This window comes from Macaca nemestrina, chromosome 14 (assembly GCF_043159975.1).
Source record: "Macaca nemestrina isolate mMacNem1 chromosome 14, mMacNem.hap1, whole genome shotgun sequence".
NCBI classification, from domain to species: Eukaryota; Metazoa; Chordata; class Mammalia; order Primates; family Cercopithecidae; genus Macaca; species Macaca nemestrina.
The window spans coordinates 74673546-74698366 of record NC_092138.1 but is presented as its reverse complement, the minus strand read 5'-3'; the positions used below and the strand labels follow the sequence as shown (position 1 = coordinate 74698366).

General features: G+C 37.8%; 2 protein-coding genes and 1 long non-coding RNA gene across 16 annotated transcripts in view; 1 reads left to right on the top strand and 2 right to left on the bottom strand.

Annotated features, from left to right (window-relative positions):
* The window catches only part of LOC105481001 (structural maintenance of chromosomes 2), a 47288-nt gene extending 37126 nt beyond the window's left edge, over positions 1–10162 (bottom strand). For 2 of the 9 annotated variants that reach the window (XM_011740245.3, XM_011740246.3), the window contains exons 1-9: positions 9846–10026; positions 8819–9047; positions 8073–8222; positions 5844–5966; positions 4707–4745; positions 4192–4302; positions 3961–4005; positions 2163–2396; positions 1789–1938 (exon numbers count right to left, since the gene is read on the bottom strand). In XM_011740245.3, the coding sequence (XP_011738547.1) occupies positions 1789–1938; positions 2163–2396; positions 3961–4005; positions 4192–4302; positions 4707–4745; positions 5844–5966; positions 8073–8222; positions 8819–8986 (1020 nt within the window). In that variant the 5' untranslated portion in view covers positions 8987–9047; positions 9846–10026. The other 7 variants (XM_071078094.1, XM_011740239.3, XM_011740237.3 and 4 more) reach the window with 7 other exon arrangements.
* LOC105481003 (uncharacterized) overlaps positions 10078–24821 on the top strand; it is a 28469-nt gene continuing 13725 nt past the window's right edge. For 4 of the 5 annotated variants that reach the window (XR_011612754.1, XR_011612753.1, XR_986706.2 and 1 more), the window contains exons 1-3: positions 10078–10215; positions 17449–17564; positions 18060–18105. This is a non-coding gene — a long non-coding RNA (uncharacterized lncRNA). Of the gene's footprint in view, positions 10216–10262; positions 12252–17448; positions 17565–18059; positions 18106–24821 lie in introns of those variants that run through there. The other variant, XR_003017871.2, reaches the window with a different exon arrangement.
* LOC105481004 (uncharacterized) overlaps positions 18694–24821 on the bottom strand; it is a 75959-nt gene continuing 69831 nt past the window's right edge. For both annotated transcript variants that reach the window (XR_011612748.1, XR_986711.2), the window contains exon 3: positions 18694–19160. The gene's annotated coding sequence lies outside the window, so the exon portion shown is untranslated. The remainder of the gene's footprint in view (positions 19161–24821) is intronic.

Genomic DNA, 24821 nt, shown 5'->3' with positions numbered 1-24821 from the left:
CTAGACTTCTGTTTTCCCTTGTTGCCTATCAATAAGTAATAAATCCATTTCACTTAAAATGTTGTATATGAATGTGTTCTGTCTGCTGTCCTCAGACAAGCTGGTAACCTGCATACAATAAACCTGCTTCAAAGAGTTCAGGGAGTTAAGACTGCTTAGAGATTTGGAAGGTATCAACATATAGATGATATTTAGAGTTACAGACCTGTATGAGACCACCTATGTCATGAACATTTATAAAAGATATCAGAGTGCTAGCCTTAGGGCATACTAACATTAAGAGATCTAGAATAATAAGGGATACAGAAAAGAAGGATGAAAAAGGAGCAATCAGTGTGTGAAGCTTAAGGACATGACAAGACTAAAGAAAAATGAACCCAAAACAAGGCAGGCCCACACGTTTAGAGCTTTACAAAACCTTAAAAAAAAAAAAAAAGTAATTGGTGATTTGATTTCAGTTGTTGGATGTCACAACACAGACTGCTACATCACATTCATATTGCTTCAAAATTTTGTCTAAATTTTCCTCCTCTGTTTCTTAATTCAACCACTGTATTTCTCTGCAAAAATATCTAACAGGGCAATATAAAGAAATTATTTTCAAAAAGTTAATTTTTCTTCAGTGAAAAGGCAAATGTGTATCTTCACTGGGACAACAGAATCACCCTCAAAAGAAATGCCATAAGCTCCAAAAACACACCTACTCATCTACCTACATACGAGACTATATACTTGACTCTTCTGTTACCATGGATGACCTATTCCTAGCTCTCATGAAGGTGACCTCTATACGTTAGTTCCTATCCTACTTTCAGCTACTAAAGGGCCCTATTTTAACAACTCTTCCATCTCTCTCTCCTGAATTACAAATGACGCCTTTTCTACTGGATCTTTTCTGTCAATATAGAATTGATTTATCCCATGTAAAATCAAGCCAAAAAAACTCTTTCTTCTGTATTACCCTCCAGTTAGCTTCCTATTTCTCCTTCTTTCAGAAAACTTCTCAAAAAGTTATCTATAGTCACTTTTCTTTTTTCTGCTTTCATTCTGTCAGAGTATGAACACAATCTAATCAGGTACTCACGGACACTCCTCCTTGAAATATCTTTTTTACCTGAACTCCAGGACAACTTACTCGCCTAATTTTCCTCACGCTACTCAATCTGTTTTGAATGCTGAACTATCCCAACATTCAAATATTGAAAGTATCCCAGGGCTCCAACCTTCTTATATAAACTTACAGCCTTGATCATTTTATCTAGTCTCACGGATTTAAATAACACCTATACATTGATGATCCCTCCAAATTTGTATTTTTGCCTGGATTCACTATTCATATATTTAAGTACCTAATCAACATCACTACTCAAGATGTCTTAACAGGCTCCTCACGCATATTACATTCACACTGTATTTCTTAAGCTTATCAAACCTGTTCTCCCTACTCTGACCTTACTTCAATGGCTACCCAACTTAAAATCCCCAACTGTACCCTTTTTCCTCTACACCCCAATCCCCTTCCCCGCTTTACCTTTTTTCCGCATCAGTTATCACTATATAACATGTTACACGTTTTATTTATTTTTTTTATTATCATTTCCCCCAATGGAATGAACGCCCACAAGGCAAGGACTTCTGACCATTTGGTCCAGTTGTAACCCCAGCCCAAACAACTGTACTTAGCATATAGCAGACACTCACTAAATATTCATGGAATAGATAAATGTACATTAGTGAGACTATACACTTGTCTACAAGTGGCACTAGTGGCACATTAAGCTCACTTACCTCAATCATATTTTTTTCCAGCTCTTTGTGTTTGCTTTCTTCACATGCCAGATTTTTCTTTTTGAGATCAAATGCACTTTGAGATTTAGTATTAACTCGCTGAGCCTCTGCAAGAGCATCTTCTAAAGATCGAAGTATACCTCCAATTTCCTGTAATAAAATGCAGCCAAGTCAGTCATTTATATAAAATTTGTTCATGTTGTCATTTTATTGTATGAGTTCTGTATCAAATACTTTTTTATAAGTTATTTCATTATCTTACTATAAGATTAAGAAATCAATACAACAGACAATGCCCACTGAATCCTAAACAGTTACGAAAATGTAGTACGTTTTCCAGAGTATATTATCGATTCTAATACATATGTTCAGACCTTATCTTTTCTTTTTTCCAATTCTTCTATTTCATGATTAAGTGCTTTTATTTTTTTATCGTTCTCACACAATTCTTCCTGAAGCTTTATAACTTTATCTTGCATTTCTTTTAACTCCTCAGCTGAGCGTGCTTTGGTATCTTCAGCCAGCAAAAACTGATAAGCAATATATAAACGACTCAAATGTTCTATTTCTCTCATCACTTTTTGGTACTCCAAGTAGGAAGATCTTTCCTGAAAGGGAAGTTGCAAAAAAATAGTAACTCAAAATTGTATTAAAAAAATTTAATTATGCAAGATGTATCAAACTTCTCATTACATGATGCAATAGATTTTGTCCTGTACTAAACAATTATAACATCTTAAATTGTAGGATACTTTACACAACATTAGAAGTCAGGACTTTCAGATAGCATTATAACTTCTCTAGTGAATCTTATTTGGCTACTTCTTCTAACAAATAATTGGGCAGCTGAGCTTAACAAAGAAATATGGACATAAAGTTCATAAGCTAGTGTTAATAAGTCTGTTAAAGACAACTTACACACCCACCAATGATACACTATTACACAGATTCTGTAGTAGTATTACCAAGATGCCTACTCTAATATTCTTTGAAGCACTACTATAAGCACTTGCTCACATCATTACTAAACATGATTCCCATAAGGACCTAATGGGACCAGACAAAGTAATAACTAAAATCCTTAATTTACACATAAAAATCAAATTCAGAATGATGAAATGATCTGTCCATGTTGTTAGATTTAGGAAGAAATTGTGGCAAAATCAAGTCGAGGACCTAAGTTTAAATTCCTGATCTAGTGTTTTCTACTAAATCATGCATACAAAAAGGGTACCTTCAAGACCACAATTTTTCCAGTAAAATCTATACTACTATATGGATTCACAAGACAGCTCTGAGTAGTACCAAATTTCAATGAGCATTTAATAAATTCCTAAATGGATATCTTTAAAAACGTCGTTTGGCTGGGCACAGTGGCTCACTCCTGTCATCCCGGCACTTCACGAGGCCGAGGTGGGTGGATCACTTGAGCCCAGGATTTCAAGACCAGCCTAAGAAACGACGAGAAACTCCATCTCTACAAAAGAAAAATAAACTAGCAGGGTGTGGTGGCATGAATCTATAGTCCCCAGCTACTCAGAAGGCTAAGGTGGGAGGATTCCTTGAGACTGGAAAGTGGAGGCTGCAGTGAGCTGTGATCACACTACTGCACTCCACCCTGGGCGACAGAATGAGACTTGCCTCAAGAAAACGAAAATGTAGCTCATAAATGTATTCTTTCATGAAATACTGCCATGTCTTTTGATATCAGGAGCAGCAAAGATTATAGAGAAAACCCAATCCTCTGTTTCAACACCTTCTGCTTACAAAATACCTTGACAGCAATAATTATAGTGATAGCCCCTCTTATCCTGGAAATTGTTCACTCTACCAATGAGGGTGTCTAAGGGTGCCATTATCTTTAAGAAATGTTGTTCCAGTCAATCCTATTTATCTAAGAAAATCCAGACTTGCTTAGCTTCAATAAAGTATTAAAATTCAGCATAACATTTTCTGAAACTATAAATATTACTCTCCAATATCCTATGACTCAGTAGATAAGTATATATCCTCTGCAAGCAGAAGGCTCAATTATGGACTGCCAACTCTAATTCCTTATCTCATCGCAGGAAAAAAACCCCAAGAAATAGTATCACCATGTGTATGATATTGGATACATCGCTGACTTTGAAAGACATTCTAATAGATTATCCTCAAATATACAGAATATACCTCTTTTAATTTTTGAATGGTTGGAGTAATCTCTTCTTCAAGTATCTGGAAAACAAAGAAAAATCAGTATTTTTAGCATGTAAAGTACTATTAAAATGTATTTGAAAGAGAAGTAGCATGGATGGCTATGGAAAACTGAACCAAGAAAAAAAATTTTTCCCTCTTTACAGCAAAACCTCTACATGCAAAATTACATTCTTCTCCAAAAATGTTTTATATGAATTAAATTACCGTCTTAATTTCTTTCAGCTTAGCCTCCTTTTTTTCTATAGTTTTCTGTGCAGCTATTTTTTTGTATTCATACATCCTGGTTCCAGCTGCTTCTTCTATCATGGATAAAATCTGGAATGACAATTTTATTAACGTTTAGTATCCAAGACAATGTGTCCAACTGGAATTTACATTAAATATAACATTTTTGCCTTGACCTCACTAAACATCTTATCAAAAAATGGTCCAAATGAACCATTAAAGTTAAATACAGTAATTTCACACAAATCTTTTCCTGTAGGCTTATTCTGTAGGAATGAATTCTGACATGAAACACCAGTTGAGTAAGACTCCTTTACATGATCAAAATCAATTTTAATATCTGGGCATAGTGCCAAACATTACACAAATATACAACTGTCTTTACTAATCATTCCTAAACAATGTTTCAAAAAATTTTAATAATATTTAAAAATTGTCTGAAAGATTAAATATCTATACCAACTATTTTTAATGTCCATAAATAGTACTCTTACCTCTGGAGGTTTCATATTCAATACTTTTGTAATTCGGCCCTGAAAATAAAATGGAAACTTACTAAGATAACAAATTACAGAAAATGTTTATCTGTACTGCCATTCATGTTTATCTAGACTGAAGCTGCTTTATCTCATTTTACCAATCTTTGGGGATCTTTCCTTTATAATTCTTCCATGATTCTAGAATTCTGGGACTTTACTACTAACTTTCCCACTTACCAGTGATACAAATTATGGAAGTTAGGAAATGATACAAATGAAATAATTCATTAAATGATACAAAGTTAACAAGGACCATGTTTCTGAGACAGTTAACATTCGTAAGTAGAAATATTCAATTTTAAAACAGGTAAATATAAAAAGAAATTGTGGCATAATTAATAAACTTTTAAAATTTATTTGAATGATAACCCTCCAGGATAATTCACAGAACAGATGACATACTTCTAGGCTTCAAATAAAATAAAATATTTTATATCAATGCCAGTAAACCATTAAATTCATTCATTACCAAAAACAAGTAAAACAAAACACCTGCATGCCCAGGTCTCAGAGAATCGTATTACTAGAATGTAGATTCACTTAAAAGTAAGTTTTCAACTCTGAAGGTGTGTAGTGGAAATATTTTTATTTTGGTCCCACTGAGATGCTCCCATTGACTTTACTGTAATTCTCTCAAACGATAGCTGGATGGGTCAAATGACATAATGTAAATGTAAGATAAAATCAGCCTTTACTCCTCATTTGTGTCTCTAAATAAGCAAATTATTCAAACTTTTATACTTGAAATATTAAGATGCATTAATCCAATAATTTAAAAGGACATATTATGGCTTTCTTTCTTTTCTTTTTTTTTTTTTTTTTTACAGTTAACATGTATTGTTCTTTTAGTGACAACATAAAAAGTCAAGAAAAATTACTCCTAAACATTCTAGAGGAGTCAAAGGTCTATAATACAGTAGAATATATCACTGCAAGTAACTAAACTACATTTCTTAACAGATGGCCAGACACAGCACAATAGTAAATAAAAAGTATAAAATCCAAAACATATGGTACTTTTATTTTAACTGCTTAAATGTAAAACATGTCAACACTATTACGAAAGTGACATAAAGACCTCAAACAAAATACCTGCATGATGAGAAAGTGAGGGTTGTTAACGTTAAGGCCAACAGAACAGAAGAGATCCTGTACTCTTGTGTTGTTAGCATTGACTCCATTGATTAAATATTTATTTCTACCACCAATAACCACCTATAAAAGAAAGCAATTTTAAAAATATTCATGTACATGCACACCTTGAGCTAGGATAAATTACTAAGCATATTAGCTTACGTTTATTTGTTCTGTCCAACTAGCAGTAAACAAAACCAATTCTGCATAAATAGTGGAACAAGTATGACATGGCTAAAAACACTAACTTGAGTCAGGACAACCGGCGTTTAATGCAAGTACTTTTGCTAACTAATTATGTAATTACACACAAGCCTCTTACCCTGGCCTGCACCAGACTAGGTCTCCAAGGTTACCTTCTAGCTTTATGTTTCCAAGTATATGTAAAACATACTTTCCTTTCCTAGTTACCCTCTTTCTGCAACTTTTCTACAGAGGCTTTCTCTACTTTTCAACAGGAACAGAAGTCAGACAAAGTAGCCTGACATCAATTCTTGACAAGATTCAAAAAGCTATTAATAAAGACATGATTTGTGACCATTTAAAAGAAAGGGTAATCACAGAGCTTCAGTATGGTTTCATTAAGTCATCTCAGACACCATACTCTACTATCACACTTAAATTGTCATTTATTGGGTATGACTGTCTCACCTACCAGATTGAGGTCCTTAAAGACAAGTTCTGTTTCTCATTCTTCTAACTACATCCCAGTACATTCAAGAACACCCAATATACATCAAGTATTTAATAAACATTGAATAAATATTGGTTCATTTATTTTCCTGATAGGACTACTAGGTTGGTAGTTCATATATTAAATGTATTTGAAGAGACCTCTCTGACAAAAACTTTATAATTTTGGTGAAGATACAAGTTTATAGCCTGAATGAGGACAGGAACAATTAGGTAGATTATTAGTAAGAGACTTAGTGACAGTTCCTAAAGGATAAATATTTGATGGATGCCTAATGACACGGAACAGGATTCTGTCCTAACCTAGCCTATATTTCTTTTTTTTTTTTACATCAGAGGCTTCCATTAAAATAGAGGAGAAAATCTGTAAGTGATAAATGATAAGATGGACAGTAAATGGGAGTTGACTACATTTTTAAAAACAAAACCTTGGGCTGGGCACGGTGGCTCACGAGGCCGAGGCGGGCAGATTACAAGGTCAGGAGACTGAGACCACCCTACCCAACACAGTGAAATCCCGTCTCTACTAAAAATACAAAAAAAAATTAGCCAGGTGTGGTGGTAGGTGCCTGTAGTATCAGCTACTCAGGAGGCTGAGGCAGAAGACTCTCTTGAACCTGGGAGACGAATATTGCAGTGAGCTGAGATGGTGCCACTACACTCCAGCCTGGGTAACAGAGCAAGACTCCGTCTTCAAAAAAAAACAAAAAACAAAAAACAAAACAAAACAAAAAACATTGACAAGCTGAAAACACTGCCTGACTATATTAATAACACACATAAAAAAAAAGCTCTACTGAGAAAAATAGAAGTAGAATGTCTAAAATGAAAGAATAACTCTAACTAGACCGATTTTAGTACACTCAATCTAAGGTGTCATTAAAAGATAGATAGATGAATGCAGGGGCAGGGAGGGAAACTGGAGCATACCTGGTATAATCAGGCAAGTGAAGGAACTAGGAACAAACATCAATGAAAGACCTGGTAAGATTTCACTTAGAACTAAAACACATATGCTTGCAGATCACTTGAACACTGAAGTAGGGAATAAGTCAGATTTGCTCTTAGTGCTCTCAAGAGGACTAGGATTAATGAATAAAATTTGAAGACAGCAGACTCTGACAAAATTTATAGGGGTAACTTTCTAGTAAGACCTGTCCCAAAACAGAATGGGTTATCTCAGAAGACTGCAAGATCTCAAGTACACAGGTGTTCAAGAACAGCCAGAGAAGATTCAAGTATGGTTTAAGATTTCAGCATAGCTGAGTGCTTATACCGGATGAATAACTTTTCAGTTCTCTTTCAGTTCTCTTAGTGATAGAGTGTACATGATCAAAATTTTAATGTAAGGAAGATATTAAGGAATCTAGTCAGAATTTAAGGCACAAATTTTGCTCATCAACTTTCTCTAGCACGTTTTGCAAAGGCATAGGGCCAAAAACCACATCAGACATAAAAGGTCTTAAGATATCGAAATGTTTAATAGCCACTCACCTGCCTTGTTACTGTGATTTCATCATGAACCTCAAATCCTAAAGGACTTTGCTTTTTGTCAGAATTATCAAATGTGATTGACACAGAGGCTTTGGTAATACCAGCCTGCCCATTTTTGTAAACTAAATCTTGTAAATTAGAAGCTCGAACCTAAAATAAAAGAAGAAAAGTGTATCAATTACAAAACTCCCTACAAAGCAGCACTAAAAATGAATTCCTTGCTGTTGGAAAACCCACCAACATAGTGTCCACTAAGCAGACAAGGATAGGCAGTTGCATACTCTGGCAAGGAAAATAGGTAACAACCTGAAATGGACACTTTTCTCTATAGAACCTTTTCAACTCTGAATTGAATTGTTTCCTATTCATTTTTTAACAAAAAGTTACTTGGCAAGATATAAGGAAAGACAGTCCCAATGATTTTCACTAGTCATTCAATCTATTAGCAGGATTTGAAAAGGCATCATTACACAGGGTTGAAAATACTTTGGAAAGAGACTACTTTACAGTCAGAAAGCCTGAGTTTTGAGGCATTGTTACTTATAAACATCTCCAACATAAACATCTCTATGTTTCTATTTTCTCATCTAAAGGAGTAATAATAGTTTCCTTAAAAGGTGACAGTGAGGTGTAATTTACAAAAAGTATAAAAACACAAATGAAGAGAATATTGTTAAGTCTCCAAAGTTCAGGGAGGATTCTCCTGCCCACTTAAATTCAAATAAATCAGAAAGTTTACACTTTACCTGAGACAGGTTGGAGATGCCCAGCAAAAAGCAGATGGAGTCCAATATGTTTGATTTTCCACTACCATTTAAGCCAGTGATAGCATTGAAGAGGGGGTCAAAACCATTGACTTCGGTTCTCTGAGCATAGGACTTGAATCCCTCTAGAATAATTGACTTAATATGCATTTTCGATACTGTCTTGGGTCAGCAAACCTCTGACAGGAATCAAACAGGCCACAAACCAGTTCTGTACGAAACAGAAATACCACCACCTAAGTGGAATGTAAACCTGGAATCATAATGAACACTAGGCAAAAACGGTAATGATAGGGTAATAGAAATAAAACAGCCACTTGACAAACTATCTTGTCTGATGTAAAGACATCGTTCATCTACTCAAAAATATAACAGAGTTAGCCACTATCTGGAAATTAAACCATTCAACTGGGAAGTCTTAACTATTTCTTACACCTGTTTTTCCAGGCTTGCCTTCTACTTTCATCATACTCTAGCTAATAAAGACTACGGATTATTTCATACCCCATTATCTTTGCCCACAATGTGCTTTTTTCTGATACTGACATAGCTTACTCTCTACTGCACTCACGTCTTTGCTCAAATGTGTCACCCTACTGGAGTCCTCCCTGACCTTCCTGTGTCACCTCTCCACACTTCTTCACTCGGCTTTTTCCTTCATGGTACTTAAAACTGGTATTAGACGGTCATTACTTGTCTGTAAGTTCCTGTAGTATCTTCACCTACGTTCATCATTGCATCCCCGAATTGTGCTTGACTCCGGGAGGAGGGGAAATCATCTAAGTATTTACTAGGGATGAGATGTATCTCATATTCTCCACCGTCTTGCTTTTACTCAGGCTGTCACTTCGCTTCTTGAGGCCTGTCTACACCTCTTCGCCCTACTCCAAGGCCGAATAGGAACTAGCCTTTATTTCTAAGGATCACCTAAGGTCCTCCTCCCCATAGCCCCCGCGTCCCGCCTCCCGCCAGGATGTCTGGCCGGGCCCAACCGGCCGTGCTCACGCACACGCCTCACCGCTGCCTCAGGCCAGGGCTTGACGCACCCCAAAAGCTCCTCCGGGTCACAAAGGCGGGGAGCAGGCCAACTCTCTAGCCGCGGCTGCTACGAAGAGAACTTCACCATAGCGGATACAACACCGGCCGCACCGCTCTCAACACCCGCGCCGGAACTATTTATTCCTTTGAATTTCGGCGCGAGCAAAGGACCCCACCTCCATTGCTTATTTCCTGTGCTGGTGCCTAGGAGCTGCCTGTCTTTAGGATTCCATTTTTCCCCTACACGCGAAGGATTAAAGCTTCAGGGCAATAGGACGCAGAGTCTCGATAATGGCAGCTCCGGGGACTCCCAGGCGCGGGCCTGGGCACTACAAGAGCAGGTAGTATATGTTCACACCGGCGTCCGGCACGCTATGGTCAGCCCCACACCTCGTCCCCATGTCCTCGCGCTTCGTCAGCCCCGCCCCTCCTCGGGTCCTCTAGTCAGCGTTCGGCGCCCTGCAGACTCCGCCTAGTCGAGTTCTGGGCGGTGCTCACCGCGGCTTACTATTCTTCACGCAAAGCGACCGAGTCAGGAGGTGTAGAGGCATTCTTTGAGTGTTCTTGTCGGTTCTGTTTTGGAAGCCTCAGAATCTTCTTGGGTTGGCTCAGATTGCTGCAAAGTAAAAGCTGTATTTCGGTGGGGCCGGAGAGGCACAGTCCTTCGGAGGACTCTGGCCCGCGTCCTGGCTCCGTCCCGTGCTGCCTTCGGACTTCGCCGAGCCTTTTTATCTGAAATTTTCACGTCGGGAAGGGATCGTAGTCTACTGAGAGCTGTTCTGAGCCCAGAGGAGTTGTGTGGTGCTAAATAGCTGTTCACCTCCCTTACACTGGAAAGCGTTGTAATGATAAGCCTACCTAACCTGTCAGGGATTTTTTCTGGAAACCTTTTAAGACAGTTCATATTTATTGAGTTCTGAGTGTTAGGCTATGTTCCAAGGGGCTTTTTAAAATCCTCGTAGCAACCCTGTGAAATCAGAAATTGCCCTCGTTTTACAAATGAGTTGAATGAGTCCAAGTAAAAGGTTAAGCAGTTTGTCTAGTAAGCTGGGATTTGTTTCCAGTCTAGTTCCAGATTGCATGCTTTTAAATACATACTAGGCTCCATGCATAGAATCTAGTACTATTCACGGATCCTGTTAATTGGTATGTATTGTTCTTTAGAAAGAAAAAAGGTGTCAGCATTACTTACGTTTCCAAGCACGTTGATACTAAAAAGTTAGGAAGGATTTAACTCCGAATGGGTATGGTGTTTTTCTAGGTGAGGTGCAAAAACATGGTGTGGACAATGCCATTTTGGGATGGCTTGATCCTTTTGGGCTTCCATAACAAAATACCATAGACTGGGTAGCTTATGAACCACAGAGGTTTATTCTTCACATTTCTGAAGGCTGGAATGTCACAGAACAAGGTGTGTCTAGGAAGGAGTGCTTTCTGTTCAGTGGATAGCACCTTCTGACCCTGTCCTCACATGGTGGAGAGGCAGAGGCCCTGCCTTGGGCCTATCTTATAAGGGCCTTTCCTTTCTTCCCATTCCTCACTTCCCAAGAGGCCACTTGCCAAAACCATCAGTTTGGGGGTTAGGATTTCAAAATGTGAAGTTTGAGGGACATATTTAGACCATAGCATAGGGCGTGTTTTTAAAGTTGCTTTCTTGGCCCTGGAATGGCAATGCAGTCGTCTGAACTGGTCTTAATCTACCAGGAATGGGCCTAAATTTTGAAAATATTTCTCGTTAAGGGAGTAAAATAAGTTTTATGGGTTTTTTGTTTAAGAAAGGATTCATTTATTTACTCTGATATGCTTACCCACTTCTGTGATGTCAACCATGGGTAGTGACCTAACATTAATTTACTTCAGCAGATATCTTTGTCTGCCTTGAATCCTGCATCCCCTAGGCTCCACAGCTATTCAATTGTATTGATTCTGTTAACTCTTACACATTTACTTTCACCTGTGTCTCCTTCCTTTTATCATTTTGTGAGTAAATAATTTTTAATTTGCCAACAAATCCTAATGTGGACGTAGTCAAGTTGTGAAATAAAATGATTCTTGGTATGGAAATATGTGTGAAGACAGACTGTTAGTCTTTGCACTTTAACAACTAGCTGATGCACTTACGTCAAATGGATGAAAACATACAAATGCACTGTTGTTGGTTAAGGACTTCTGGGTGGTTAGAAGAATGTGCAGATCAAACTACTCCCGTTAAGACCATTGATCAAAATGAAAAATGCTTATAAAGGTGGAGATCTCTATCAGTTTTAGTCTTATTGCATGCCAGAACCACTAAAGGAATTGCTGCTAAATATAGGACAAATGGACTTGAGGAAATCACTGATGACTAACTTCAAACTGCCTCCTGAGATCACCACAGGTGAGTGGAAACAAGGCGCAAAGCCAGTAAAGCCCCCTCATTTGGAGATGTGAGGGGTAGAAACAGAGATAGAGTATAGGGTAGATGCAGTTAAAGAAAACACTGTTCTTGCTTCATCGCCATGGATTAAAATCGTTTGAAAGCTTCAACACTAGCAGGCAGTGTTTCAAGCGGAAATCTGGCAGCTAGTGGAGTCTGAGTCCTTATATGGAAGGCATCAGTACTAGCAAGAACACACATACAGCCCTAAAGCAAGACCTAGGAGAAAAATTTGGTGCTCTACTCTCCTAGGGAACTAGAAGGAACCGGCTCTGTCCAGGGTATACTTTTCTAATTTTAGAGTGCTAAAGAAGCTCTTCTCAAAAGGACCTGAGTGAATCCTTTCTCCTTGGAACAAAGGACAGGAAAAAAAGACTTTCCCGCAGAAGTAAGGAAGACTCATTTTGTTGAGACACTATTTTTAGGTTCAAGGGAATGAATTGATAATGACAGTTTATATTTTTACATTGTATTGACTAGCAGCACTTTTATTTTTTTAGAGAGGGAGCCTCACTCTGTCTCAGGCTGGAGGGCAGGGGCCTAGCAACACTTTTTGAATACAGTCATGCACCACATAATATTTCAATGTCCGACTACATTGTATGACTATGGTCCCTTAAGATTATAATGGAGCTGAAAAATTCCTATTGCTTAGTGATGTTGTAACATGATAGTGCAGCATGCTACCCTTTCTGTTTAGAAACACAAACACAACATTGAGTTACAGTTACCTACATTATTCAGTACAGTAATATGCTAGAAAAGTTTATAGTCTAGGATCATAAGGCTATACTATCTAGGTTTGTATACTTTATGATGTTTGCACAACAATGAAATTGCCTAATGAGGCATTTCTCAGAACGTATCTCGTCGTTAGGCAACGCATGACTCTATTTTATTTCTAACGCCATATTATTTGAACTGTGGGTTCACCAAATAAAAACTGTTTGACAAACTTGCAAAGAAACCCAGCTAAGTATAATTTAAAATGAGGAATAGAAAAGAAAGTTATTATATTCATTCACCAGTGGGATCTGGTTAGACCCATTCATTTTCGTTTCAATGACAATATTGTTTTCCAAAATACATGTTTGTTTTTTTGTGAATTCTGCCTATTCTTTCACTATGATTTCTATTATTTTGCCCTTTTAGTCAAGTTATATGTCTTTATTTTATTTTCTGTTAGTTCTGTTATTTTTAGCTTTTCAGTTCCTAACTCTCGTTGACAACCTCCACTGACTCTTACTCAGTGATTTATTTCCTCATGTGGTGCTCTTCTTCGGTGGGTGGTTTTGTTTATGGGACTCTCTTATGCCCTTAGTTGCAAAAGAGTCCCTTTAGAGCAATTATGCATTTCCTTCTGCCAGCATACTGTAGCTCTTAAAGATCCGAAGCATTTTCAAATGATAATTTCTCAGTCTGTGGCTCCTGACTTATGCAAATATTATAAATTTATATCTCTTGCAGGGCTGCAGTTTTGATTTCTCATAGGTACCTTATGTTTTTTCTTTTTTTCTCCCTATCCAAAGCCCCAAAGAACAAACTTCTTCATCGCTTCCCCAGACTAGTAGATTACCTTTTTCCAGTTCTAGTGGCTGGCTATTCCTAAGGCTCTAGGTTTTACATAAGGACTTAGTTCCAGCTCACCTGCCTCATTAAAGCTCAGCCTTGTGCTTGGACATTAAAACCCAACTACTGGTTCCTGAGGCATATGGCCAAGTATAAAATTTTGGAGGGCTACCGAAGTATCAGTTCTGCTTTCTGCTATTCAGTTTTTAAAATTTATTTCGGGCACTGAGAATTTCCTTTTTGTTGTTTTTTGTTTTTAAGGTTGTATATGATTTATATAACAATACTTATATTTTATCCATTATTTCTATGAGTTTATAAAGGAAAGCTCAGTCAACCATGTTGGAGGAGGCCTTCTCATTTACTTTTCGTGAAGAACATCAGTGATCTTTGTTTTGCTCCTCCTGAGTCTTCCTTCCAGAGCTCACATTCCATATTCAAAGTCACTTTTCCTAAAAACCAGTAATTACTTCTCTAATGAAGTCTGGTACTAGGTCTTAAGAAAGTATTTTCGACAAGGCGCAGTGGGTCATGCCTGTAATCCCAGCACTTTGGGAGGCCAAGGTGGGCAGATCAGGAGGTCAGGAGATCAAGAGTATCCTGGCCCCAACATGGAAACCCCATCTCTACTAAAATACAAAAATTAGCTGGGTGTGGTGATGCGTGCCTGTAATCCCAGCTACTTGGGAGGCTGAGGCCCTAGAATCGCTTGAACCCAGGAGGTGGAAGTTGCAGTGATCCAAGATCGTGCCACTGCACTCCAGCCTGGTGACAGAGGTTTTTTTTTAAAAAAAATTTTCATGTACTACTCATAAAGTAAGTTCTATTCTTACTTGTTTCATATTTGTTTCTTTCTGTTTTTCCAGCTATCCTTGGCTTTTATCACTTGCATGCTGGTTAATAGCCAGAGCTACCTATCTCACCTCTCTTCTGCTTTGTCATACCCCTTCTTTTATGGGGATAATTATTGGCTTCTGTTCCTCAAATGTTATTCTCATTTCATAGTTCTCCTTGTCATGGTGGTCCATTGTTACTTTTTATTTGAAATCCACACACATCTGCCTGATCCTCCTCCAACTGGTTCCTTTTTATTACCAAACTCAATTCTTACTAGATTCAAAGAGAGTCTTCACTCTCAGAATTTTTGGTTTACAGAACAAAAACTGCTTCTGCAGTTAACATCTCCACTACCTCTTATACCACTCTGCAGTCCTCTAGTCAACAAATATATCTTAACTTAATCTTCTACTTCAACAAGACTCTGCCCTCTCTAAAGTTTTTATATATATATATGTGTGTGTGTGTGTGTGTGTGTGTGTGTATATATATGTTTCTATATAAAAATGGTACCTCTTCCCTCTGTATAAACCTTTGGTGAAAATTACACACAAGGTTAATTCTAACCTCTCTTCTTTGGATTACCATGTCCTTTTTTTTTTAACTGTTGTGAACTTATGCACCAACCAATGACAAAAGAAGGTGCTCACTAACTTTGTTGGTGGATAGATGAATCAATGAATTCAACAGGCATTTATAGAATGCCTGCATTGTGCCAAGAATTGTGTTATGTGCTGGGAATCAAAGATGAATAAGATGTGTGCCTGTCTCCAAGGAATCCATAGTTGAGTGGAGAAGGCTTATATAAAGACATTACCCAGGAGAAATGAAGAGTGAAAGGCAATCATCTAAATAGAGTAGATTGCACAGGCAATGGCACAGAAGATAAACATAACATATGATGCAAAAAGTATCAAGATTTAGTGTAAGAGATCCACAGAAGGCAGGTTATGGAGCATTTTATGCACCATCTTAACTTTTCATCATTCCTGAAGCATCGGTGTTCACTTCTCCATCTCTTTCTTTGCACATGCTGAACTTGAAATATCCTTTGACTCTTCACTTCTCCCCCTTGTGTATTTCTACATGTATTTAAACCCCAAATCTGATCCATTTCTTAAGTTACTTACAACCTCTTCCATAATCCCTTAACCCTTTATCCACACTTTTCTTCTGACCTCCATTCCCATTGTGACGTACCTTTGTGATACATATTGGTGCTTGTCACATAGTAGATACTTAACAAATATTGAATATGAATAAGTTCAGGGGTTTCATTTTCTGCTTGCTCATTAAGGTACAAGAAAAGAATAGTTTAGGCCGGGCGCGGTGGCTCAAGCCTGTAATCCCAGCACTTTGGGAGGCCGAGATGGGCGGATCATGAGGTCAGGAGATCGAGACCATCCTGGCTAACACAGTGAAACCCCGTCTCTACTAAAAAATACAAAAAAAAAACTAGCCGGGTGAGGTGGCGGGCGCCTGTAGTCCCAGCTACTCGGGAGGCTGAGGCAGGAGAATGGCGCAAACCCGGGAGGCGGAGCTTGCAGTGAGCTGAGATCCGGCCACTGAACTCCAGCCCGGGCGACAGCGCGAGACTCCGTCTCAAAAAAAAAAAAAAAAAAAGAAAGAAAAGAAGAGTTTAAAAAAGAAAAAATACTTGAAAATATACAATATATTTCACAAAATAGTATTTTAAGGTTCAGTGAGTTCATTGTAGTGATCATTTCTCAATAATCTAATATTGAAAACTTAAGAAAAAACCTGTTATCAACATATTCTATTTGTATAAGATTATCAGTGACCACTGTGATAGTAGGCTAAGGAATGTGCCACAAAATATTTATGCCAGCTGTATGCTTCAGAGGGCTCTCAGCACCATATTATTTTCCTCTGGTTGCAATTTTTTTTTTTTTGCCAGTAAAGTAAAAACAATCTTCCATGCTTTATGAACAGCTGCAGTTTTGGGTTGAAAGAATCTAATTCAGCTACCACTTTCTTAGTTGCTGTCGAGGTATAATTACTAACCCTCCTTTGTATTATCTTATTAATTACACAGACTCCTGTTACATGCATTTATTTATATGTTTGTCTCCCACTGTGAGCACCTTGATGTCAGTGGTCTTGCCTTGTAAGTGCCTATAAACCCAGCATCCAGTCCAATTCTGGATACAGAGTTGTGCTCCATAAGTGCTAGTTGAAGGGATGAGCAACTACATGAACATACAAAGATTATAAAAATGGTCATTCTCTCCAAACCAGAAACTATTGTTTTCCAGATTTTTTCAGATGAAAGTTTGTTATTTTGTTGTTATTTTTACCCACATTTAAGTTCCTAGGTAATTACCTGCATACTCCATCAAACATTAATGTGTATAGAAACTCAGGAATTACCTTGATCACTCTCTCTTCCCTTTCCCATGCTGGCCTTATCTCCACACACTGACTTCCACTCCCACTTCTATCCCATTATAAGTAGGTGGGAAATGGGGAATTCATAGACTTCTGTGCATTATATTTTGGTCTCCCCACTCCCCATAGTCCATTCTCCCCAAACTCCACCCCACCGTAAGAGTGTGGTTTTGTGCTTTGGTTCCTGAGGGTCTTCAGACCATGATAATGTGTGGCATCAATACATTTCTGAGAATTAGATGATGTGTTTTTAAATAACAGCAATTGTAGGAAATCCACAGTGGAGTTCAGGTGAGGCTTCAGCAGTCCAAATCATGTTCTCTTTTATGTCCTTTGTCAATAGATGATGAAGATCATGTCTCCAAGTCTTTTCTACCGTTGCCAGTATCCTCTCCCAGTCTCCTGTGGGCAACTTCTTTGGGAAAACACTCATGCAATTTCATAAGGACAAGCAATAATGTAAGGCATGGAATAGTCTAGGTACATACGTAATAAAAACATCTTTCTGTCCTTATGCTAAGAAAAGAAAGATATTTTAAAAATAAACCTGTTTACATTAATGTCACTATGTTAAAATATAAAGCAAAGCAGTTCATTTATTTGCTGCTACATGTCTAAAATATGTATATTGCAACTGGGAACCATCGTTCTACATTTGTGTAAATAAATATCCATTCAGATGACTTTACAAAAACAAAAGCTTTTTGTGCCTGAAAATTTAATCCTTCACATTTTAAGAGAAAGAAAATGCTTGCAATTTTTAGACAACAGTTTTCCCCATTGTTGCCTTTCAAGGATTTAAATAATCTTTTATTTTAGACTTAGTTTGAATTATTTATGATTATTAGAAAGTAATTTTATTGCTTAAAATATTGATTTATACTTGTGCTATACTTAGTTCCATACACATTTCCTAAGTTACTTCATGTAATACATGTAATTTCCTTTTCATAGATGAAGAAGGTGGATCTTGGAACTAGGCTTTGATCACAGAGCAGAGGTGAGATGAAACTCTATCCACTCATTCAACAAATAATTGAGTGCTTACAAAAATTTCTGCTGTATGGAGCTTATATTGTAGTAAATATCAATTCTTATTTTATTGATTATAAAGCAGAACTTTCTGCAACAATTTTACACTACCCTGGGAGTACCTATCAGTCTTCATGCCTGAAGTAATTGTCCTTTCCATGTGACTATGGAAGCCCTCAAATCTTTGAAACCCCAGATGACCCATTTCACCAGATGCTTGGACATTCTCTGTCGAGTTTGGATTTATAATGGGTACCCAGATTTAGGCCAAGAACATAAAATCTGAACCGCTTAGGCACTGCTCATAAGGAGTAAATTTCTAGTGAAACAGCAATGTCCCTCAGGAAGGATTGCTATAGCAGGCTAAAAGGTAGATTTATAAATGTTTATAAAAAGCAGATTGGATTTAGCAGAGGTAGCAGTGATGACCAAGAGCAGTAGGAGGAAATGTTCTTAATAGTGCTGTTTGGTGGCATCTTCTTTTTATACAAAGAAGTCTTGCAAGCATTTCTACTTGAATGACTAATTTGGAGTAATTTTTAGTTTGTGTATTTTTATTAATAGGATCCAGGAATATAATAACCTGGTGAGAATTTCTCTGTGAATGGCAATCAAATTTTTCTTATTCATGAAACTCATAAATAAGCTATAATCCAGCATTTTATAACTAGGGAAAATAAAACGGGGGTCCTGCTGTTTGAGAGGCTCAGGGAATTTAACAGAACACTGGGGGATTTACAGTAGATTTATGATGAAGATACATTCTAACTGGAAGCTTAATTGTGATTTAAATTATAGGTCAAGCTGTGCAATGTGTTTTCTTTTTAGGGGGAAATCTTTAGCGAGATAGAGTGTGCTTGTTTAAAGAGGAAACCGAACAAATGAGAAAACATTGCATTTTCTGTTTTTCTTTTAAAATTTCAACCTGCTTTAAGTCAAATTGCCCCTGAGTTCCTGATGATGGGTGTGGTGAAACTGCCTTGTTTTACTTTCTTGCCTTCTTTTCCAGAGCAGTTATTTTACCTGAAAATAACAAAAAGATATAGGCAGCATATCAGCCAGCAAACTAATATGGAAACCAGAGATTAAGGACACTCGACCTGTCTAGAATTGTGACATCCTATAATTTTAGGCTGAGTTGTATAAAATTAGCAAGTAATATGGATAAAAGGGCCCTTGAAAAGTTATTGCCACTCATTTTGCAAATAGGAAAATTAAGGCTTCTACTGATTTTCCTAAATTTTTTATCTCAAGTACTTTTAAGGTCTCATGAGGAAATAAAATGTATGTACAAATAATTTTAATTGAAAGTATAAAAACATTGCTTCCCTGAAAAATAAAATTTAAAACAGATAACAAAAGATTGATTCTGTAGGGAGGATTGCTACTGGGAAAAGGACAGTTAAACCTAACAGCCCAGACACTTACTCTCTAACATTTCCCTACCCCTTGGCAGAATCCTTCAATAATTAACACCAGGACAACCACTTCAGCCACGGATGTGTCAGAGGCATTTGAACCAGAGCAACTCCATCTTGAATACAGGCTGGGCAAAGTGAGGGTGATACCCGCTGGGCTGCATTCCCAGGAGGTTAGGCATTCTTAGTTACAGGATGAGATAGGAGGTTGGCACAACATAAAGGCCACAAAGACCTTACTGATAAAATAATGTGGTACAGAAGCTGGCTAAAACCCACCAAAACCAAGATGGGGACAAAAGTAACCTCTGGTAGTCCTCACTGCTCATTATGTGCTAATTATAATGCATTAGCATGCCAAAAGACACTCCTACAAGTGCCATGACAGTTCACAAATGCCATAGCAATGTCAGGAAGTTACACTTTATGGTCTAAAAAGGGGAGGAACTCTCAGTTCTGGGAATTGCCCACCTCTTTCCTGGAAAACTAGGGAATAATACACGCCTTGTTTAGCATATAATCAAGAAATAACTATAAGTATAATTAGTCAAGCAGCCTATGCCACTGCTCTCTGTCTATGGAGTAGTGATTCTTTTATTCCTTGACTTTCCTAATAAACTTGCTTTCACTTTACTCTATGGACTCACCCCAAATTCTTTCCTGCATGAGGTCCAAGAACCCTCGCTTAAAGTCTTGATCAGGACCCTTTTCTGGTAACATCTTCTTGGTGACCACAAAGTGATTAAACTAAGGAGACTCCCTATCCAAAGGAAATAGATTAGAGCACCAATTGGATGACTTTGGGTAAGTGGTAGGAACGATTTTACCTGGTTAAAGGATGGAATTGGGTTAGATGCCCAACTTAGGAGAGTTAGAGTCTCTCCTAAAACAGCTTAAAGGCCTCTCTTAATAAAAGGCAAGGACACTTGATGGAACTTAGATTCAAGGCCCAAATTAGGAAGGTTAGAGTCCTTCCTAGGATTAAGGGGATTAGAAGTCCCTCTTGATTAAAAATGGATTTGACATTATAGGATATTAACTGTTACTCTCTTTGGATTAATCTGCCTTGCACTCTTTGCTGATGGCTGTGGGTGACAGGATTAGGTGTATATAGGATCACTGGATATGGGGAAAATTTGAAAGCTGATGAGACAATTGGCCACCCGAACTTTAGATTCTGCAATGGATGGGTCTTTCTCTGACCTCCCTGAGCTCTTCGTTTTGCCCACCCTGCTGCAGGCAATGCTGTTCTCCTTTTCTATCTTTTCTGTTACTCAGGTCAACTGTCTGTGGTTTCAGTTTGCTCAGAGACCACATGTTGAAACTCCTGGTTGGAAGATCATTCCACACCACTTTGAGTGGATCAAAGATGACAAGGCCCAACCAGAGTCATGTTTGAGCCTTGCCAGTTTGATACTGGGTGCTAAGCAGAGTGGCTAATATCTATGTTTTGTCACATGTATTTTGCTCTGGCTGGTTTGGAAAATGTTAGTTTGGTTACCCCATGCAGTCTCTTGGGTGACATCTTACAAAATTGAGAGGCTTTTGCCTATGGTTTCATGAAATGGAAAAAGGTGATTTTCCTTTGTGTTGTGGTTTGGCCCCTTGGGCTATGATGCCACAAGACAGGTCACTAGGGCTGCTCAGGAAAGGGAACTCAGAAGCCTGGCATGCCAGCAAAACGGTAAGGTTCTTACCATTCAGACTGCTGGCCTGTCTGTGCAAACAAGTTATAGGAATGATAAATATCACTGTTTATTTCTTGTGAAGTTTTAATTAATAGGAAAAAGAATTTTTCCATTAAGTTCGTCTTAAGCTGTAGTGAATTTGGGGTACTTTGTCCTATAAATTTGTCTTTCCATATTGTTCTGTCAGAAGAAGGTGTACCTTAGGATAGAATACAGGCTTAAGCCCCCATGTGGTGGTTAATACTGAGTGTTAAATTGATTGTATTGAAGGATGCAAAGTATTGTTCTTGGGTGTGTCTGTGAGGGTGCTGCCAAAGGAGATTAACATTTGAGTTGGTGGACTGGGAGAGGCAGACTCACCCTCATTCTGGATGGGTACCATCTATTCAGCTGCCAGCTTGGCCAGGATAAAAGCAGGCAGAGGAATGTGGAAAGACTAAACTGGCTGAGTCTTCTGGCCTCCATGTTTCTCCCATGCTGGATGCTTCCTGGCCTTGAACATCAGACCTCAAGTTCTTTAGCTTTTGGACTCTTGGACTTACACCAGTGATTCATCAGCAGCTCTTGGGTCTTCAGCTACAGACTAAAGGCTGCACTATTAGCTTCCCTACTTTTCAGGTTTTGGGACTGGGACTGGCTTCCTGGCCCCTCAGCTTGCTGATGGCCTGTTGTGGGACTTCACCTTGTAATCATGTGAGACAATTCTCCTAAAAATTCTCCATTCATCTATTCATCTATCCTGTTAGTACTATACCTTCAGAGAACCCTGACTAATACACCCTATAAGACTGCTGTTCAAGACAGCCCATCAAACTGGTCACTTACAAACTTTGCTTCAGGTCCCTGAAACAAAACAAAACAATACAAAACAAAACAAAAGCAAAACTGAAGTTTCCCTCTTGTCTTGTTTTATGTTCTTGGGAGTTTGACCTTATAACCATATGGCAGTACTTCCTCTTTGTCTCTGTCATCCAGAGGACAGGGACTTTGGGGTTCATATCATACCCCTAAAAATTATATTGAGCAGTTAAAAGGCTTTGCAAGCTCAAAATTGGCTGCTCTAGACTCCTTCTGGGAAAAGCAATGGAGACTGCCCAGTGCTGTAGAACAACTTCTGACTTCCTTTCTTGAATTTTCCTTTTTCTGAGTACCTGGGAGGTTACCTTTGGTAAAGTTCAAAAGCTAGAAGTATTTGCTGTTTGCCTGGCTAGAGTCTGATAATGAGATTTTTTTTTATTTTAAGAATGCTATGGTTAAAAGTCAGCTTCATTAAAAGTGTATATTCAAGCTCTAACAGCCTGGGACTCCTTGGGAAAAACAGGAAGCACCACAGACGCTGTTTGGGGAAAAACCTCTGCTTTCTTCATGAAAACCCAGAACCTGAAATCAGATAGATCCCTCTCAAAATCTAAGGCTCTCCTCTGTTTTGCATTGTGATGTCTGACATTATTGACTTTTGGGTATCAGAAATTACTTTGCATTATGAGAGAGTTTTGGTATGTAATAACTAGGTAGGAAATATACTTTTGGGGAGGCTAATGGCAGTTATGGGGGGATACTTGGCACTTTGCATGTTTGGATTAGAGAATCATGTTCTTGGCCACCTAGAAAGTTTGAAACTGTCCCCATTCCCCACTCAGAGATAAGACTCCCATGGGAGATGGGTTGATTCCCTCTTTTTAAAAATTTAACTTTAAGCTCTGGGATACATGTGCAGGATGTGCAGGTTTGTTACATTGGTAAGCATATGCCATGGTGGTTTGCTGCACCTATCAACCCATCACCTAGGTATTAAGCCCCACATGCATTAGCTATTTATCCTGGTGCTCTCCCCAACAGGCCCCAGTGTGTGTTGTTCCTCTCCCTGTATTCATGTGTTCTCATTGTTCAGCTCCCACTTATAAGTGAGAACATGTGGAGTTTGGTATTCTGTTCCTATGTTAGTTTGCTGAGAATGATGGCTTCCAGCTTCATCCATGTCCCTGCAAATGACATGATCTCACGCCTAATTCCCTCTTTTCTTCAGAGATCCAGGATCTAATATAAAAATGAGACCCTTAATTTTGGGGCTCTGTTTTGCCTTCCAGCTGTGCCTGCTTATTAGGCCCTGGAAACTGCATGCTTTCCCAGTCCTATTCCTCCAAGGGCTCCACCCTAAAGCCAGCAATCCAATTAAGAAACTTGCAAATGGCAAATCTTAAAAGTACTGAATTTTCTGTCTGTCTGCATATTTACATGTGTTGTGTGTGTGATGTTTATACATAAGAGCTCTGATTAATTGGTTTAAAGATAATAGGTAATTAAAGCAAATATTGTCAGAAAAATAAAAACAAATGCCTTTTAATTCATGTAACTTTAGTAATATTTAGGAATTACAGACAGTTTTAAAGATTATTGGTAAAATAAAGACATTTGGTCTAAATTAGCCCAGTCAGATTTAGGTTTGCCAAATGCTTTAATATCATAAACTGCTTCTTTAACTTGATAACTTACCTGCTTTGGAGCCATTAGATTCCAGGTAAGGCATGTGAACATGTGGAGTTAGCCATGCCCCCCTGGCTATGCTGAAAAAAGACCTTTTCTGGACTTCTCTCTAGTGTCTTAGGCTCCACATTTGATAGATAATTAAAATCCTTACTTACCAGATTTTTCACCAAAAATAAAAGTTGCTCAGTTAGCATTGTAACATTTAATTGAGTCTACTGAATAAACAGTTTTACGTGCAATGTGTGTAAGAACAGTGATGTGTTTTTGGTAAAAAAAATTATAAGAAGGCATGGGAATATGGATTTTTTTTTGGCCTAGTTTAGAGGCTTAAATTTTTTTTTCAAGCTATATAGAAAAAAGATAAAGGTTTAAACAAGTTGTGGAAGTTTTGTGAACAATTAATCTTATAAAAGAAATTCTGTGTGTGAACATATTAGCTACAATTAAAGGGGGTATTCAGGTTTTTTCATAAATTGAACATTGGAATAAAAGCACAACAGGGTTTTCTTACAACACTGATCTGCTCTTTAACAAAAAATTGTAAAGGGTTATAAAAGGTTTATGAGAATCTTACCTGATGATCTAACTGATTAAGATTGGATAGATTTGTCTATAAGGTTTTATTAAGAATTAGGTTTGGCATCAATACTGCGTTAATGTAAAGGTGAAATTTGGCTTTCTCTGTTGAACAAGATTTTCATGTTATATTAAAAAATATTAAAATAGTTTTGTTTTCCTGGGGAAGGAGAGAGTCAGATTGTTTGGAAAGCTAAGTCTTACCTCTATTAAGGAGCAAAAGATTTATTTGTGTAAATAAGTTTTAGGTATGTGTTCCAAAATTATGGGAAACTCCTATAATTCTGATATGATTTAGTACATGTATTGTCATAATTATTATGTAAAATTTTTGTATGCCACAGAAGTACCCAAAATTTTCTTGTCAATTGTGGCTTTAATAGTGGCTGTCCTAAGACTTTTTGTCATTCATGGACAATTGTTGTCTTATTTTGATCCTCTTCAAAAGGTGGTTTATAATCAGCTGTAAGACTTTGACAGGTGCTCTTGAATGCAGGTTTCTGGTAACTATGGAG